General features: G+C 48.9%; 1 protein-coding gene across 10 annotated transcripts in view; it reads left to right on the plus strand.

The window, feature by feature from the left end:
• Nucleotides 1-19,190, plus strand: part of ST6GAL2 (ST6 beta-galactoside alpha-2,6-sialyltransferase 2) — a 72,799-nt gene that overhangs the window by 24,956 nt on the left and 28,653 nt on the right. For all 10 annotated transcript variants that reach the window (XR_011426227.1, XM_023618465.2, XM_023618466.2 and 7 more), the window contains exon 2: nt 13,581-14,576. Coding sequence is in view for 9 of the 10 variants with exons in the window: in XM_023618465.2 (XP_023474233.2) it covers nt 13,634-14,576 (943 nt within the window). In the remaining variant the exon portion in view is untranslated. The remainder of the gene's footprint in view (nt 1-13,580; nt 14,577-19,190) is intronic.

The raw sequence follows: 19,190 nt of genomic DNA on the forward strand, positions 1-19,190 counted from the left end.
TTCCCCGTCACAGCTCTTATTCTGCTACTTGCAATACACCCCACCCCAGAGTACCTAACTCCTCATCATCCGTTTGTTCTCAGCTTAAATTTTACTGCCTCCACATGACCTTCCCAGGCTCCCCCAATCTCCAGTCTGCCCTGAAGTCATTTGTCTTGTGGCCCCTCCCTCATTTCCTTCCCGGTCTCCTTCCCCGAGTGGCTGAGCACTTACTCTGGGCCAAGCTCTGGTCTGGGCACTGAGGAAAGACAGGTCTCCCTCCTGCAGCTCACGGCCCGCTGGCGAAGAAAAGCAGAAAACAAATGAACATGTCAGGTGGTGATCAGGACCAGAAATGACAATAAAGCCAGCCAAGTGGGGTAGAGAGGATGAGAGAGTCTTGCACGTAAGCCCTTCGGAATAGAGCAGAGACTTCACCAAAGCAAGGGGGAAGCCAGGCCAGTTTCTAGAGGAGGGTTGCTCCAGACAGAAGGAATGGCCTGTGCAAAGGTCCTGCAGCAGGTGGGAGCTGAGTGTGTGCAAGAAGCAGCAGGGGCCGGAAGAGAGGCATCGAGGGTGGGGGCAGTGGTGGGAAATGAGGTCAGAGAGACGGGGTTGGGGGGGGGGGACACACCATGTACCAAATGTGTCTTATCGGAGGGAAGAAGGAGGGTTGAGAGCAAGCAACCAGCTACATTAAATTTCCGTTTTAAAAGTTTCACTCTGCTGCCTGGCACGTTCACAGAAGAGAGGCAGCAGGGAGACCTGTTCCCAGGCTGATAGCCAGAGCAGGGAAGAGGCAGCTAGGACCACACTGGGGCAGGGGAGAAGGCAACCAGTTGTGCAAGTCCAGACGTATTTTAGAGCTACGGCTGTCAAGGTTTGCTGGTGGCTGGGATTGGATATGGGTTTAACTGGAAAGAAGAAGCAAGAACAAAACCAAAGTTTTTGAACTGGGCAGTTGGGCGAATGGCCATCCTATTTACTGGATGGCAAGAATAAGGAAGGAAAAGAGAGTGACACATGTTTTGTTTGGGCATGAAGGTTAAGATTCCTAGAAAACATTTAAGCAGTTGGTTATATGGCTCTGTGGTTCAGGGGAGAAACCAAGGCTATGGGTTTAAACGTGGGAATCGTCATTAGATAGAAAATATAGCACAATTATTTGTTAGTGTCCTCGAGTGGATTCCGACTCCTAGCGACCCTGTGGAGGGCAGAACAGAACCCAGCGTTTCTTTTTGTGCCATCCTCCCCTCTCCTGGCGCTCTATCAGACAATGCTCTGCTGCTAGTCACGGAGTTTTCATGGCCCCACCAGGGCACAGTTCTAGCCATACGTGTATGTAGCAGCAGGTGTATATTTTCAGTCCATACCCACAAATGTTCAAGAAATGCAACTTCATGTGAATTCAACTTGAGCTGTATTTTGAGACCCCATTCCACTCAGTATTGGAAAATCTAACTGCCAATCCAGGCAACGTTTGTGAGTTGATTAAATTAAATGAAGTCGCCATAAGCATAGGTGATTTAGCTCTTTGTTTCCCGTCTAACTCCTGGAACTTAAACAGTCTCATGACATCAGGGGAATTGTCTGTCCTTAGTCAGCATCCACTTGCTGTCTGAGCACTGGGTCTCCTGGTCCCCTGCCTTGTGGTGCGTTACATACAGTACATGCTGCCCCCTAGTGCCATCCCCCCAACGCCCATGCCTGCAAATCCTCTTTATGTCTGTAGCTTCTCTCTACTTTCGGGGCTGCATTTGGTTTTTCTTCCATGCATTTTTGGGCACAGAAAACCCTGGCTCACACACTCATCGCTGTGCTAGCATTTCCAGTGGGGTAGAGAATCCCCGCAAGACCTCCCCATCCCAAGGTTTGAGGTGCAGAGTGGGACAGCATCCCCTCTACATCCAGTCTCCACACTTACCCAGGGTCCCGGTGTTCTCTTCCTCTTGGTGTTAACCCGGTGGGTTTGGGGTTTGCAGGATGTTAGAACCATCTTCAGAGACCCTTGCCAGTATCTAATAGACAGAAAACGTAGCACAATCATAGCGTCCACTCATGTAGCAGGTGGATTTTTTCAATCCGCATCCACAAGTGTTCAAGAAATGCAACTTTATCTAAATTCAGCTTCTTAGATTTTGAGTATCTAATTCTTCTGTTTCAGTTCCCATTCTCCTTTTCTATCAGTCCAGGATAGTTTTTATCTCCCCTTGGGCAAGAGAAAACTGGCTCAGTAAGTATTCTTCCAAATTTTTGTCCTCCCCTTCCCCACGCCTTGAAATACAGTTTTTGAACTTAAAAGCCAAGAATAGACATAATCCTCTCCCAGTTCCTTTGTAACAGTTCTCCTTTGGGCGTGGGAGTTTATGTTTATCCCTGTGAATGGAGGAAGGCCATGGGGTAAAACGGAGTGTGGTGAAAGAAATCAGTTAAGGCTGCGCAGGCTCCTGCAAGATTCGTGTGCTTAATTTCTGTCTTTCTCATGTCACTGTAAGCTCAGTAAGGGAGAAGTCATATTTGATTTGCTCAACGTTGTATACGTAAATGCAGTAGGTAGTAGGTGTCCCCATCCCTGTAGAATTTATGAATAAAGTAATGAGCGAGTGTGTAATGGAAGATCTGTACTGTGCTCGCGTGTATGCACACAGATACAAAATCAGTCTGTGCTGCTGTTCACATGGGAACTGTGACTCAGTGACTGGCCATGACTGCGGTTTGTTGGCAATTAGAGCATATTATAAGTGCGAGCTAATCCTCAGAGTTAGAAACTTGAGAAATTATTTCATAATCTGGCAACTTTTTATTGGCTTTGAAAAATGAAAACTAGAGAAGCAGACTAGAGAGAAAGCATCTGAGCTATGTCTCGGTTATTCCTAAGTCTGCTGGGGAGCCTTGTGTGTGAGTCTCGCCCCAGCTTCTCAGCTTTCCCACTGGGGGACTCTGGGTGGAGGAGAAGAACATTCAGCTTGGGAAAATCAGAGGCTGAGTTGAAAGCTCTGCACTAAGAAATTTCTTTGAGCTCTCATGTTTTATATTAAATCTTCAAGTTGATTTTATATGTGTCTCCATATATGTGTGTATATGTATTTTAATATAAAAGTTAATGTATGTCTCCCATTTCACATCTTCTGTTAGAATTACCACCCCAGGAGGATGCTGGCTTATCCTGTTATTTCTGTGGAAAACGTGTCCTATCATAAGGAGCATGGTGTTAGGTCATTTAGCAACTTGGTGTTTTCTCTTAACAAGGTTTCAAAATTTCTGTCCTTAAAAGAAAATCTCAGGAGGGTTAGGGCTGCAGTACTAAAGCCACTGAATAGCCTTGCAGCAAGCTACTACCATCGTCACTTGCCGAGAAAAGTGGTCACTTGCCCACAATTTTCACTGGCACCTCCACATCTGCAAAGGTGATTATTTTTAATGTATGCCAGGATCCTCTTTTTATTTACACTTGTTTTATGAAACAAAAAATCAACTAAGATTACTTTGACACAATAATTAAATCTAAATATTGACAATTCTTCATATCATGAAAACTGAATGAATTTGTAGGATGTCCACATTTAAGATGTTCTTAACTACATTTTTCTCCTGGCTGTTTTCAACAACCCTGGGAAGTGAGGAGAGCCAGCATTGTCGTTGTCCTCATTCTGAGTGCCTACAGTTACACCAGGGACCGCCCTTGCACAGCGCTCAGCACGGAGCCTGCGACCACACAGCACAGCTGATAGTTTTAGAGGCTTATTTTTTATGATAGTAACAATAAGTACTTTATTCGCTTTTTCTCATTTAAAATATGTTATTCCATAGCAACCCTTTAAGGTCAGGATTATCTTCATTTTACAGAAGATGAAACTGAGGCTGCAAGAGGTAAGGTAACTTGCCCAAAATCACATGGATAGTAAGAGTCAGGGCTGGAATCCTCGTTTCACTGTAAGCTCAGTGTGCATCTGTGCTTTCTGAAATCACTGTAGCTTGAAGTTAGTCTTAGTCTTTTCTAGACCGATAATGTTGTTGCATGAAAGGTTTTATGTTTTTCTTTGGCCCTGAGCTACCATCTGTGCCAGTCTTTCTCTATTTTGTATGTGGGAAGCTGCCACAGCATGGCTTGATGAATGGTGTGTAGGTCCATGCCAGGGATCCAAACTCATGAACCCCGGGCCACTGACATGGAGCATGCAAACTTAACCGGGCCAGCTCTTCATGTGAAAGTTTTAAGCAAAGCTGGAATCCAGTGTGAAATATTAGATTTATATTTTGTTCTAATATATTAGCAGGAATTATCACCCAAAGAGATTAGGAAATAGAGAGGTATATTATAAACACAATTAATGATTTCTCTTTCTTGTTTTTACAACTTTCATTACAACTTTTATTTTTACAACTTTATGTCTAAAATCATAAATAATTTAAATCTGTGTAAATAGAGAAAATGATGTACTGAGTATATGTACCCATATTTAATACGTCACTATTCTGCCTCGTGGCTTCAGATCTTTCCTTTATAAAAAAGGAAACACTTTAGCAATAATGCGAGCATCGTCCCTCCCATCCCCGCACCAGTCTCTTTCCTCTCTCCTCCAGGCAGCTGCAGGCAGATGTTTGTCTTGGTGTTTTAAAATCTGACATAAATGGCACGGTTCTGTGTGTTTGCTTTTCCAGCTTGTTTTTCCCTTCGCGTTACACTTGAGATTTCCCTGCGCAGATCTGTGGAGATGGAGCTAACGCGTTTAGCTTCTTTCTAACATGTGGCTCTTGTCACATGAAACACCTTCTTTCTGATGGGAGGAACGAGCGCCCTCTGGGGCCTTGGAAGGCCCTGGTGCTTCCGAGCACCCTTTCTTTGAGTCCTCGTGAGAGGCCTTATTGTCCGGACTGAAGAGAGACTTTGGAATTTGAATCTTTAGTGTACTTTTCGTTCATTCTTTTGTTATTCAAGAATTTAAATCTTAATTTGCCCAAGAGCTTAATTCAGTTCCCCAAGAGCAAAGCGTCATATGAAGTATATTCAGCCTTACTTTAGGCTTAATAAGTGTTGGTTGATTTATAGCAGCATAAATTATAATAAGCTGATCAGCACAGTGAACCCATGAGAAGACATTTATCCGACATCCAGTCCATGAAAGGGTTACCTTTTAGGACTGAAGCAGAGGTTTCAGTTCGGGCAGGCTTTAGCTAGTGCTTATGAGCCTGACTCAGGTGCTAGTGTTTATCTAAAGGAGAGCACATCAGTTTGGGGTCATTTAAAGAGAGGGATGCCTACTGGTTAACAGGACCTATAACTCATCCTGTGAAATGCATGCTTGTTATACCACGTTTTCACTTTGACAGGATTTCAAAAGATGGACTGAAATAATACTGACTGAACTCTCGCTTTGCACTGGGTACCGTGCTGAGCATGGCATATGCTTGCCTCACAGAGCAACGGTGATCCAGGCAGCGTTATGGCTCACATTCCATGAAGATACTGCAGCTCAAAGGAGTTATCCAAAACGACACAGCTGGCAAGGGTCTGAACAGGCTGTCTGACCATAGGGCTTTCCGGTCAACTGCACATTGCCTTTGCTCCTCCCAAGAGGTGAAGTCGTCTTTCTCACTCTCCACACCCAGTGGGTAGACCAAGGATGGTGCCCTGATTTGTCATCTGAGGTGTGCCAGCAAACCCATCCACTGCCAGCCCACAGTGACGCTCCGGACCTCTCTCCAGCCAGGGCAGAGGACTTGCTTTTCCTAAGAAAAAGTGGCTTCTGCTGCTGGTACAGAGGCCTCCTTGTAAGAGCCACCTGCTGGCCATGTACACTTACCTGAAGCATACTTACATTTGAGGAATCAGAGCCAAACTTTCAAATCTCAATGGCAGGTACACAACCTTCCATCTTATTAACTAGAAAACATCAGTGCTGAAGCTAATTTCAGTTTCAGTCATAAGCCTTGGCATGTTATTGGTACAAAGTGTAAATATTTGAGTGCTAATTTTTATAAAACAAACAGGCCACCATGTCTAAAGCAGATGAATGCTGTTTCAGGAAGCTAGCAGACCCTAGCTAGTAGGCAGCTTGTGTTGTCTCTGCATAACCAATAATAGATGTCTGGAATCATTTCCACCCCCTCCTGGCCACACAGCACCTGCCACCTCATTGCAGAAAGCTCTGAAAGCTAAAAGCTGCCCAGAGTGGCTCACATATGTGAGTCTTTGCCTTTAAACTATTTCCCATCTGCCCTGCCACTCGAGGAAAAACTTGTACTGCTGAGATTATTTGCCTAGAAAGATAATACTATCATCATAATAAGGGTGGCCCACTTGTGTCCAGCCTTAGCCCATCACTCCTGGTCACCAGGCTGTGCACCATGCATGTTCTCATCGCAGGCACACTTGGCTCAGGTATTCCACTGGCTGGACATGGCTGACTCCCTTCTATACTGATGTGTCTTTCAATGTCCAGCTTTAGTCCCCCTCCTCTTGGAAGCACTCCAGGATTGCTTTAATTCATATCACTCTTCTGTGCATTCACTGGTTCTGGGACAGAAACTAAGCCATCAGAATCATTTGTCTTCCTACCTGGATAATGAACTCCTTGAGATCATGGGCCTTCACACCTGCTTCCTCTCTGAAAACGTTGGTGAATTGGCATCCCTTTCTGACTGGGAGGAATCTAGCTGGCTGGCACGCCAAGGCTAAGCTCTCTGGTGAATGCCGAGCATGGGGAGATGTGGGTTCTGAGGTCTAACTGGGAAGATTCAGCGAACAAAACCAGGGATGTCAGGGAATCACATGGTCCTCCAGTCAATTTAGGGAGCTAGCCTGAAATCCAGCAGCACAGCACTTTGTGGCAGAGAGAAAAAAAATCTCATTAAAATTTTAAGCGTGGTGCCGCTTGCCCTGGCTTCGTGATATAGAGCAAAACGACGGGTTCTGGAACAACGTACAAGAAGGGAACCACTTAGAGCTTTGGTTTCTGTATATACCAAATGAGAATAACAACATTTACTAAGGGGTTTGTTGTACAGATTAAACTGAGAATGAAGACTTGAAATGAGACAGTGCGTACGAGGTGCTCCGTCCAGGGCTGGCACACGGTGGGCGTGTGGTCAAGGCGCGTCGGGTAACCGCTGCTGCTAGTTCACCTGACACCCTGACTACCACCAGACTGCTGCTCGTGATCCTAACCTAGCCATGCGACAACTGGTTGCGTCTGCCTGCAGCCTCCCCAACGTTCCTGCTGGCCTGGCAAGGACAGGCCGCGTGTCCCCCCTCCCTCAAGGCCCTGCACTAATGTTCTAAACTGTGCCTTCGCCAGGAGAGCTGCCCAGCCCACCAGCCCTGGCAGGGACGCCCCCCACAAGATAGCAGCGGCCCCCGGGGCACGAGGAGACTTGGCCTGGGCCTGAAGAAGCTGCCTCGCCCACCCTCAGGGCTCTCACCTCCCCTCCGGCAGTGGGGCTGCCCCTCTGGGACAGTGAATTGGCAGTTCTGCGGGGTCGCATCCCTCCTGCCACAAGCTCTACTGGACCAGGCTGACCTTTTTCTTTCTGTTCTTCAGGACATTAGCTTAAGAGTGGGCTGGGACCAGAGAAGGACTGAACTGAGGGGTGGACCCTTAGTGTTATGCATTTAACAATCTGGAGGCTTTCTTACAAAATAGAAGATGAGAAAAGGTAAGATGAGAAAAGGGGTCATTTTTAAAAGGAGCCGATGAGGTTGTGAATAGAGAAGAATGCCCACTGGAGGTGGTACCTTCCCCTTTTCTGCAGACTGAGTGTTTTCTTGGGTATGTGACGATAGCTAATTTTAGAAAAATGATTCTTGAAAGAAAATGAGTCCTGAAGGCTATTAAGATACATGACTGTCTCACTCTCGCTACACGCTAAATCTTCTTTATTATTTCAATGTGAAAATAAAGGCTTAGGTTTAAGATCAGTTCAGACAACTTCTACACGAAAAAAGACACCGTTTCTCCGACCAACAGAAAACCTGGCCAGATGGCAGCAGTAGCAGGCACATCAGTCAAAGTGTGTTAAAAAGGACTCTCCGTTCAAGAAAACTGGGGATCAAGCCTGTCAACCTCAGGACTTAAAAGGGACGTCACTGAAGTGGCAAAGCCCAGAAGTAACTTCTTTTTACCCTTCAACAAAATAAGAAGCGGCTGTGTTAACCCTGAGCTCATTGTAATGTTCATCTGTGGCAGTGCTTACATTTCATAATTTCATCTGACAACTTGTGCCTTTTGGAAAATGTGATTTCCTTCTGAATGATTTGAAGGAGAATTTAAACGCTTTTGTCCTGTATTGAATATCTATGCAAAAATGTGGCTCATTTCTTTGAGACTTAATGTCTAAGATATGGGCACCGAAGTTCCAGCAGGTGGAAAAATCAGAATAACTTCTAGTAGGGGTCATTTTTTATTTTGTCTGTAATCATTGCTGTGGTGTTACCGTACAGAGTTCCCTGGCTAGACAGGCAACAGAAAGTGCGAGAAAGGTGGGAATGGAGAAAAGCAGGTCAAATAGGCAGAAAATATCCACAGAATTTAAACCTTAGCTTAACGTTAGAATCACTATGGGAAAGAAGAGAAAGCCACACCACGCAAACTATGCACGTAATCTCACCAGTTCTTCCCAGGGGATAACTGGCAAGAACTCAACATCCTCAGCCATGTAAACCGTCCTCGACAGCCACCTGAGCACATGATTAGGGAGCACGTCTTCGCTGGTGCCTGGGGACAGATGATGTGGTGGAGGGGCCTCTTACATCTCCCTGATGGGGTTGATATCACTCCAGCTAATAAAGGGATACAGCAACAGTATCACAGACACGTCTTTGTCTAAGCTCTATCATTGTAATATTCAGATGTGCTATATTAGAGAAAAAATGTTGTTGTTTTTCTCTTGCTTAGCCAAACATTTCTTCCTATTGGACAGTATGGTCATTTTAAGGAAAAGAATGGCTATAAAACTGATGATGTCCTTCACCTCTCTCTAACCTGGATTTTTACCAAATTGCTGATGACTGGGACCTATGGTGCATGTCATGATTTCCGTAGCGTTTTGCCAGCAGAGGAGCTGCTGTTGCCCTGAGATTTGCCCATTCTGGAGAAAGTTGCTTGAATTGGCAGCAGAAGGTTTGCAGCGACAGAGCTTTCAGGGAAGGCTTTTGGATTATTCAGAGTTGGAGCCTAATCCTGAGCAAGACAGCTAGCCCATCCCTTCTGTTATCCCCGTGCGTTAGGAGCCACGTCAGTCTTTCCTAGTGAAAAGTCATCATTCTTTGCTTTGCGATAATACTCCTTTCACGGTGCTCAGAGAGCTTCACAAATGCCACCTTTCCCACCTCCCTGCATGCTGGTCGGAGAGAACACCGTCGCAGGGCCTGACCCCACAGCAGCCCCTGTGTCCCGCTAGGCTTTTCCTGTACTTTCTCTGCGCCCCCAGCCTTCCTCTCACTGTTCTCCCTCCCTTTCGTGTCCGTCATCTCCGCGTGAAGAGAAAGACTCTGCGTGCCTTCGGTTGGGAAGGAGCGTTTCCGTGTAGTGACGTCTGTACGCCTGATACTCTGGATGCTGCCAGGAGATACAGCAGGTTCACTTTCTCAGCTCCACTTCCCAAGGCTTCCTGACTCTGCTGATCTCAGGAAGGAAGGCTTATCTGGCTTGGGGGACCCTGGCCCCCAGCTCCAAGCCCTGAGGCCAGAGGTTTTCCGTTCCTCGCAACAGACAAAGCTTCCTTTCCATTGTTTCACCTCCTGCAACTCTGCACACACCTCACCTTTTGACTTTTTGTTTTAAAAATAGTCTCTCAGGCAAATGCTGAAGTAAGAAACCTCCCATCTTTAGGAATCCACCAGAATAAGTCCCAGAGCTGTTGCTGAGGGCAGAGCAACCAGCTAATGAGGCTTTCCAGCCAGAAGCAGAAAGACTGCCTTTCAAATTACCTACTACAGCCTTGTGGTGGAATAATGATTTGTCCGATCTTTGTTCTGGGGTCCTGGCATGGAGCTTCTAAAACCCTTGGAATTTTCTGAGCGATAGGAGTGGCTTTAGTATGCTAATGACGTGACTCTTGGTGGGCCCCTCCAGCTTCAGGATGGGAGCTGGTCACCAGAAAGACCAACCCTGGTGTTAGAGGCTGGGGGACGCGGGCCAGCCTGACCTCTGGAGAGAGGAAAGGGACTGGAGATTGAATTCAGTCACGTGGCTAATGATTCAATCAATCATGTCTATTTAATGAAACTCCAATAAAAACTCTGGATGCCAAGGCTCCATGGAGCTTTGTGGTTGGTGAACACATTGATGTCCCAAGAGGGTGACATTCCCTGACACCCTGGGGAGAGGGCATGGAATCTCTGCCTTTGGGACTCTCTAGACCCAGACATTGAACTCTGTGTATCCCTTACAAAAAAACTATGATCGTTACAGTGCTTTTCTGAGTTTTGTTAGTCATTCTAGCAAATTATCAAAACCTGCAGGGTGTCATGGGACCCTCCCAGATTGGTACCCAAACAGTCAGAAGTGCAGGTGGTCTGGGGACCCCAGTGAAGGCTGCTGTCTGAGGTGGGGGCAGTCCTGTGAGAGGCTGTAACGCGCGGGGCTGTGCTAGCTCCAGCGGTTAGTGTGAGAGTTGTTGCGGTGTACTCAGTAGGGGTGGAAGCAGAATGACTGTTATTGAGGGTAATTTTCTGATTTCTAATAGAAATGTTGAAACACTGGAAACAGCTTCTAGGTCTTCAGGTTGGGCATTACAGCTTGAAGCACTGTCTCCTGAGCGGACAGGTTAAGAAAGATCATTTAGCAGATTCTACTCAAAGTGTGGGCCCGTTCATTAGCAGGTCCTAATGAGATCTGTGCAGAACTTGACAGTAAGCATTTAGAAACTTTTACAGCAATTGGACATTGCCAAGACATTCAGGAATGCAAATATAAAAGTAGCAAATTGTGATAATTTGGGGAAAAAAGATGATCCTTTGCCACAGATAGTTTAAGAAGCCTTATTTAGAATATATAGCCTTGGTTGGTATGATCAGATGGAATCAGAACTTGGTGTTAAAAGTGTGAGCCCTAGAATCAAGCAGATGGGTTTGTATGCAATATCTGCTGCTTGCTATCTCTGTGGCTTTGGGCAAGTTACTTAACCTCTCTGGGCTTCACTTGCCTTATCTACAAAATGGTTATAGGAGTACTTCCTACCTTATTAGGTGGTGGGAAGACCAAGGAGATAACCTTGGGAAAGTGGTAAGTACAGGGTCTGGCACATGGCAAGTTAACTGTAGGTATTATTTCTTTGATGTTCATTTCTTGGCATCAGTGCTTCTGACTTGACAAAAGCATGTTCTGTATACACGTGTTTGATTTATGACTGTAAATGAAATCTACAGCCTTGCTTTCATGTGAATACAAGGTAAAGGAAACACTTTGTAAAAAGCCACAAATTATACATATAAGGAAATGTTGCTTTCTGTAATCACTCCAAGAGGCTAGACTCTCATCTCCAGGAGTCCACAATGGTGGAGGCACTTTGGCATCTCCTGTTTGGCCTTTCTAGGAGAGCCTGTTCCAGTGATATTCTGATGTGACTAATCACCTCAAAACTTAGTGGCTTAGAACAACGGTCTGTCATTATCACTCACGGTTCTGTGGATTGCCTGGGCTCAGCTGGCTTCTCACTCGGGGTCTTTGGTGTGGTCACAGTCTGAGGCTGGCCAGCGCTGGAATCGTCTGAAAGCTCAACTGGGCTGGACATCCCAGGTGGCCTCTTCACTCTTCATGTTAGGTACCGGGGCTGTGACAGCTGGGACAGCTCAGGGGTGGCCGGGCATCTCTCAGTCCATGTGGCCTTTCCACACGGCTAGCTTGGGCTTCCTCACTGCATGGCGGATTCCAGTTAGAGAGGTGTCTTTGTTGGTGGCTGGCCTCCCCCAAAGAGAACGTTTTAAGAGGCAGGAAGTGGAAGCCACTGGACCTGGGCCTGGTAACTGATCAAAGCAGTCACACATCCCTCCTCTCATTGAAGGGGAGGAGACACCGACTCCATCTCTCCATGGGATGAGAGTCAAAGAATCTGTGTACATCGTTCATCAGCTGCAGATCCACAAAGCAAATGTGGTTTTCTTACTTTGGTATATCCTTTTTTCCACCAAAGACAGTGTATAGCTTCCCACATGACTACACTGACGTAGGTATCACTCATCTTCATTTCAGTCTTATGTGAGTGAAAACCCCAGCCGTGGCATTATGGCCACCCCCAGGCTGGGAAGGATTGGATGACTCGCTGATTTCCCCCTGCGAGCTCCTCCCATCACACTGGACTTTCTGAGTGTCCGATTTCTACCCATGATCTCCTCTTCTCCCGGTTGCCTCCCTGCACTCCTCCCTGCCCCTGCCTTCCCTGCCACAAAGAAACCTCCTGAAAGCCCATGCAACCAGCGCGTTCCTCCTCCCCATTCTCCACACAGCGTGTGGCCCACACATCCAAGCAGGCCCTCCAGGCCCCCATGGCTGGAAGGGTGTTGCTTTCCAGTTAAGTTCTCCCTGAGTGGCCTCCCTACTTCTTCCAACCCCGTCATCCAGACACACAACCATGCACTCCTGCAGACACACAGCCCCCACCCCCAACACGTGCACACACACAGATTCAGGTGCTTCTTTCAACCAGTATTTATTCAGTGTCTGCCTGTCTCGGGCACAGTGCTCCGCTTTAAGCTCCAGCAAGCTCAATTATTATTCCACACACATGCCTCATGTTTTTCCCTTCTGGGATTTTGCTTACATTCCTGAAGGTTAGGTGCATTTCTTATTAATGTTTTATTGCTTCCCCTAGTACCAAGCACTGTGCTCCCCACATAGCAGCAGAGCAGTAAACATGGGTTGCAATACTGTATGAAGGAGAGGTTCCTTGTCTCTTACATTTGATCTTACACTTTTCCTCTCTGCCTCCTTTCTCAGCCTTTCTCGTTTGAGGCTCATCTAGAATGAGCAAGCTCTCTCCTCATGGCCTTCCTTATTTAAAATTTGAACACACTTCCCACTTACTCCATCAGAGACTCATGGTGAGAATGAAGTAGGAAGGCATTATTTGAGAGCATTTATTGTTGAGTCCACAGACACACTGGCATAACATCTGCCCACAGCCATAGTCACTGAAGCGTTGCTTATTTAGGACCATAAGTGGACTTCTGGTATGTTCCAGGCAGCCTCCTGGGCCTGGGGGAGACCATGAAGAATCAGATACGGTTGTCACCCCTTAGAAATGCACATCAGTGCCACTGTACAATATATAAGCTTTGAGCCTTTTGGTGGTCTGATAAGCAGGTAGAAGTGGGCAAACTCTGCTTGACTCTCCTGGTTTGCTTTTCCAAACTGGAATTATGGAAACTCAGTTGCCGGGAGGGTTTGTTGGGATGGGTGGCTGAGATGCGGGAGCGTCCGTCTTCCAGCGGTCTGAAGTGGGGAGAATATGACACCTGAATTTAGCCAAAGTTCCCAGATAATGCTGGTGTCTGATGTCTCTTCTATCCGTTCCCTGCAGAATCACTGCTCAGATAGACTGTCCCCAGCGATGTCTGAGCGGGTGTCCCACGTTGGCTAACTGCAGACTTCGCTGTTTTTCAGGTTCGTTCCTCCCACCGCTTTAGGACACAAGGGGCCGACCCCAGAGACCTGCCATGAAACCACACTTGAAGCAATGGAGACAACGAATGCTCTGCGGGATATTTGCGTGGGGGCTCCTCTTCGTGGTGATTTTCATCTACTTCACCGACAGCAGCCCTGCCGAGCCCGCGCCCAGCTCCTTCTCAGTCCTGGAGACCCGGAGGCTGCTGCCCCTGCAGGGGAAGCAGAGGGCCATCATGGGCGCCGCGCAGGAGCCCTCCCTGCCGGAAGGCGTGGACGCCGACAGCGCGCTGCTCCGGGGACGCCCGTCTGGCCCCTTTCTCGCGGGTCCCGGCGACCTGCAGAAAGGGGCCGAGGGGCAAGATGGGTTTGAAAGTACAGAAGAGTTCTTGGCATCCCAGATCGGGAGAAAATCTCAGAGTGCTTTCTACCCGGAGGACGACGACTACTTCTTTGCTGCCGGTCAGCCAGGGGCGCACAGCCACGCTCAGGGCACGCCGGGGCCCCTAGCGCCCGGGGACGGCGGCCGGCGGGAGGCAGTGCTGCCGGCAGGCCCGGCGCAGCGGCGGCGAGCAAGGAAGGGGCCCGGCCCGCAGGCCGGGAGCCAGGCGGTGCAGGAGGGCGGCGGGGCCCGGCGGGCCGCCTCCATGTCCCGGGCCTTCCTGCAGCGGCTGTGGCAGGGCAACGTGTCCTCGCGCATGCTCAGCCCGCGCCTGCAGCGCGCCATGAAGGACTACCTGGGCGCCAACAGGCACGGCGTGCGCTTCCGCGGGCGGCGCGCGGCCGGCCGCAGCCGGGCCCAGCTGCTGTGCGCGCTGCGGCGCCGTGTGCGCGTGCGCACGCTCGACGGCTCCGAGGCGCCCTTCGCGGCGCTGGGCTGGCGCCACCTGGTGCCCCGCGTGCCGCTCGGCCGCCTGCACCCGCGCGGCCTGCGCTCCTGCGCCGTGGTCATGTCGGCCGGCGCCATCCTCAACTCCTCCCTGGGCGAGGAGATAGGTGGGTCTAGGCGCGGGCCCCCGGCGGCGTGCTGGGCGCGGGCGGTCTGGAGCTCCCGGGGCAGGCCGGGGAGTTCCCGACGTCAGCTGGAGCCCTAGGGTGCTTGTCCCTCGCTGGGACGGGGCCGGTTGGCGTCCCAGCAGCGGTGCTCTTTGGGGCGGCCTTAGAGCAGAGGTGGTCCCGGCGCGGGAGCCAGGGGAGGGCAAGGCCAGCGCCCGTGGCCGCCGCGCCCCTGCGCCCCCCGAGTCTCGGTCCTCCGTTAGTGCCTGGCCCCCAGCTGCATGCTGAGCCCGCCCTGCGGTAGAGTTACGGGGGAGGAACGAGAGGAGGGCAGCGGCGGTCCGGGTGTCGGCTCCAAAGAGAAGCAGACGTGACGACGATTTTAGTTACTTTAGGGGCTAAACCGATGTTAGGGCTCTGAGGGCGCCCGGCTACCGTTGAGAACGTCGCTCCTGTCGGAACAGGGGGTTCTCACGTCCCACCCGTTGGCACCAACCCAGCCTTTGGGTCATGGCCAGTGCGCCTGGTAGAGACCTTCTCCAAGATGGCAGATAGCGCCACCACACCCTGGGCTGGCAGCTTCCCTTCTGAGCTCCCTTCAAATCCATGTCAAGAGCTCAGGAACGCTTCTGTTTCATAGTTCCTATATTAGGCCTCTCCGGAGAAACAGAGCGATGGGATGTATATGGAGAGAGAGAGAGAGAGGTTTATTTATTTATTTTGAGGAAGTTTAGCCCTGAGCTAACTGCTGCCAATCCTCCTCTTTTTGCTGAGGAAGACTGGCCCGGAGCTCACATCGGTGCCCATCTTTCTCTGTTTTATATGTGGGACGCCTACCACAGCATGGCTTGCCAAGCAGTGCCATGTCCGCACCCGGGATCCCAACCGCAACTACTGGGCCACCGAAGCGGAAAGTGCTCACTTGACCACTGTGCCAGCAGGCTACCCGAGAGAGGTTTATTTTAAGGCCTTGCTCCTGTGGTTGTGGGGACTGGCCAGGCTGAGAATTCAGGTCGGAGCTGCTACTGCAGTCTGGAGCTGGAAATCTGTGGGCAGGAGGGCAGGTGGGAAATGCAGGCAGGGTTTCTCTCTTGCAGTCTGAGTGCAGAATTCCTTCTTCCCCTGGATGCCTTAAGACCTTAGACTTCCCTCTATGCCCAGGCTGATTCCATTGCTGTACCTGTGAGCAGGCAGTTTGGCCCTTTACACTCATTCAGTCATTTTACAAATGTGTTCAGCCCCTCCCATGTGGCAGCTTCTGTGCTAGGTGCCAAGAAAACAAAAGTGACTCAGACACTGTGTTGGTCTCCAGTCTAGAGGTAAAACAGTGGTGTCTAATACATCCTCATATTAGACAGTTAACTCCTAACTAATCCAGAAGGGCCTTTCAGGAGGCGTTGTGCACATGTGAGAAAGGAGTAACTGTTGTTTCTTGGACCCATTCATTGTTCTGTGTCCTTGAAGCGTTCAGAGTCCTTCCTGCTCACCTGAATGTTCAGAGCTGTCTTGAAATAGGGTGGTGCCATTATAATCAGGTCCCACAGCCTGGACCTCATCTCAGATGTTCTTGGGCATGAAGCTGAATGTGAAATTTTTAAAAAGCTAAAAAAGCAAGGCACAAGTCTGGGCCTGAGGTCTGGGTCCCAGTGTCCCTGTGCTGACATTATAGCAGGCTCGTAGTAACACTGTCCACGTGTCACATGTGGCCAAAGCCAGAGCCGAGCAGCCTGCAATTGATTAGGAAAGAGTAGTGGTTTTAGAGGTCCCTGGGGCGAAGTAACACCACAGTTCTTCCTCGTTTCCCAGGACCGTTATTAATAATGTAAGAAGGAATTAAGTATTATGCTCTAAGGGCAGTAGCTTGCTTCTGGTTTTGTTTTGCTTTGTTTAAACACCGCTACATCGGAGCTGCATATTTGGATTGCTATGTCAGAGAGAATTCCCTTGCTCTTTATTCTGGCGTAAATATTCCTGACCAGAGCCTTGTAAACTCTACTCCATTCAGAATTTGGAAGAGTGTGAAAGACACTGGGAATTACCCGTTTCTGGGGAACATGCAATGTCAGTTATATCTTTGTTAGTTTCTAGTATCTAGATTTAATTTACATTGTATGCACTTACACACAGCTTCATGATTAGAATTGTAGAGTCAGAGCTGAAGAACGCACAGAAGTTTTTTAAAAATTCTTTGTTGTTTTGCCTAGATTCCTTTGAATCTAATTTTGTACCTTCCATTTTAAGCATATGTAGCCTTAGCATAATTCAGTTTGTGAAAATGAAAAGTCTTTCATTTTTGTTACCTGGTGTCTCTTAGCATCAGTGCTCCTGCGGGCCAGGTGCTGACATTTCTCCTTCCTGCTCACCTGAATGTACACGGGCTTATTACCGCATAGTTGTTAACGGCTTTCTTAATAAAAACAAATTCTCGTATAGCCGCTTCCTTCAGGCCACTGGGAATAGTGGGGCGTGCTGTACTGCTAGTCAGCCAAATTCATCTTGGACCCTGAATATCTACTTGTGAGTTGACTAAATGAAGATCAAATGACTTACAAAAGGTCATGGTCTTATGAAAAACTGAGGGCAGAGTTAGAAGGGTACCTGCGACTAGCCCCAGTCAGCCCTGCTGGAGGCCCCCTGCGGGCTGAACTGTCCCTCAACGCTCAGCAAATCCCTCTGGGACAGGGAGACCCAGCTGCGCCTCAGGTTTGCTTCCTGGCTGCCCTCTGGCTCCCTGTGCTTGTTGCTACGTTGGCAGTGGGGTCCTGTCTCCCCTGTTCCCAGGCGGTTAGACCATGGGATGTTTCTGAGAACAATGGTGTGGCAGTTGTAAACACCTCCCCTTCCAGTATGACATTGAAGAGCAAACTGAACGGCTTTGGAAACTTGGAACAGTGTTTCCTAGAGTCAGGAGATGATGTTTTTTCACCCATACGTATAAACAATAATTTGGTAGTGAGATCAGCGAGCGACAGTCCTGTGGACACAGGCTACAGAAGAGAAATGTCTACTCTGAACAGTAGTAGCCTGGAGGTGGGAGATCAGGAGCTGTGTAGCTGGGAGTGTGTGGGAAATGGGAGAGTGGGGAGACGAGTGTGCAGGGAGTGGGGCGCAGAGTACTTGGTGGTAAGCGCTTGGGATTTGGCGTATCCTGATATCTTACCTAAAAAAAGCAGGAAAGCAGATCATACAGTCATTTAACAAGCGTTGATTATTTATCGATTCCCATCTCTCTGAGGCCTGATACTATGCTAGCCACTAGTGACACAAAGATGAATAAGACACAGACCTAAACCTCAAATCCTCTGCAGTCTAGTGGGGAAGACAGATCGTAAACAGACAGTTCCAATATTGTGGTTAGAAGGACGGGAGATATGTAGTCTGACGGGGAAGAAATGACAGTGGAATCCTAACCCACCGTGGGGGCTGATGGCTGGGCAGAGTCATCGGGGGGGGTTATCAAAGACTGCTCAGAAGAGGGGAATCCGGGCCAAAGGCCAGCATAACAGGGAGGTGAGAAACAGCACAATGTGCGGTGTGTGTGATCAGAGCTATGGAGAGCACTAGGCACTGGGACGGGGAGAGGAGACAGAAAAACCGGACAGGTGGGCAGGATGTCAGCTGATGGATGTTCTTGTGCATTATTCTACAGAAATTAGACTTTACTGAATAATTGTAATAATAGGAGCCACTTATAGCGTGCTTACTGCAGACAAGGTCCTGTTCTAAATGCTTTCGTGGGTTAACTGCTGTAAGCTTTGCAACCCTAAGCAATGGACAGGATTATTCCTGTTTTACCGATAAGGAAATGGAGGCATGCAGAGCTACAGTGGGTGGAACCTGGGTTCAGACCTCCTTCTGGGTCTCCAGAAACTCAGCTCTGAGTCCTGGGCTGGTGGTGCAGAGGCAGTGAGATCTGTGAAGCAGAGGGGTGGATGGCTGAGCTTTCATTTTAGAGAGATTGCTCCAGAGCCTAGAATTGAGGGCACCAGGGAGGTAAGTCAGGTTGCAGAAGTCCGGGTGGGAGGTGAGCCAGATGGGGCGGCAGAGGCTGGAGAGAGATGAATCATCTCTTCGGCAGGCAGGCGTTTCCCTAAAGACTAGAGGTGCTTGCTCCTGGCTGTTCAGATCTAGTTTTCTGGAGGAGTGCAGGAGAAGAGGAGGAGGTGGTGGAGTGTAGTGCCCAAGGCAGGCGGGGACTTAGTGCTGGTGCACCTCCTGGCTGGCTGCTCTTTGAAGGGTGTTCATCTTCCTTCAGTGAGTGAACGTACCCTGGCTCTGTTCTCAAGGTCAATGTGAATCCGCTCTAGCCTGGAAATGCCTTCTGCAGAAATGATGCTTTACCTTATTCCCCTTGTGCTTGCTGTCTGATCATTCCTCCTTTTCTAAATGTGAATGGACAGCTTAGTTTTTTAAGGCACATTATCAAGGAGATGCACAGCCAGACATACATTTACAAAACAAGTCTGCATGATAGACACGCTCTCAGCTCGTCCTCCCCCGCACGCCCGTCACCCCCTGTCCTGATCCAGTTCTGTTCACTGGCAGCTTGAAGGAGGTTCAGTCTCCATCCAGAGCCTCCGCCTCTACCTCCCTGGCTCCTCCACGAAATTGGCC

Source organism: Equus caballus, chromosome 15 (assembly GCF_041296265.1).
Source record: "Equus caballus isolate H_3958 breed thoroughbred chromosome 15, TB-T2T, whole genome shotgun sequence".
NCBI lineage: Eukaryota > Metazoa > Chordata > Mammalia > Perissodactyla > Equidae > Equus > Equus caballus.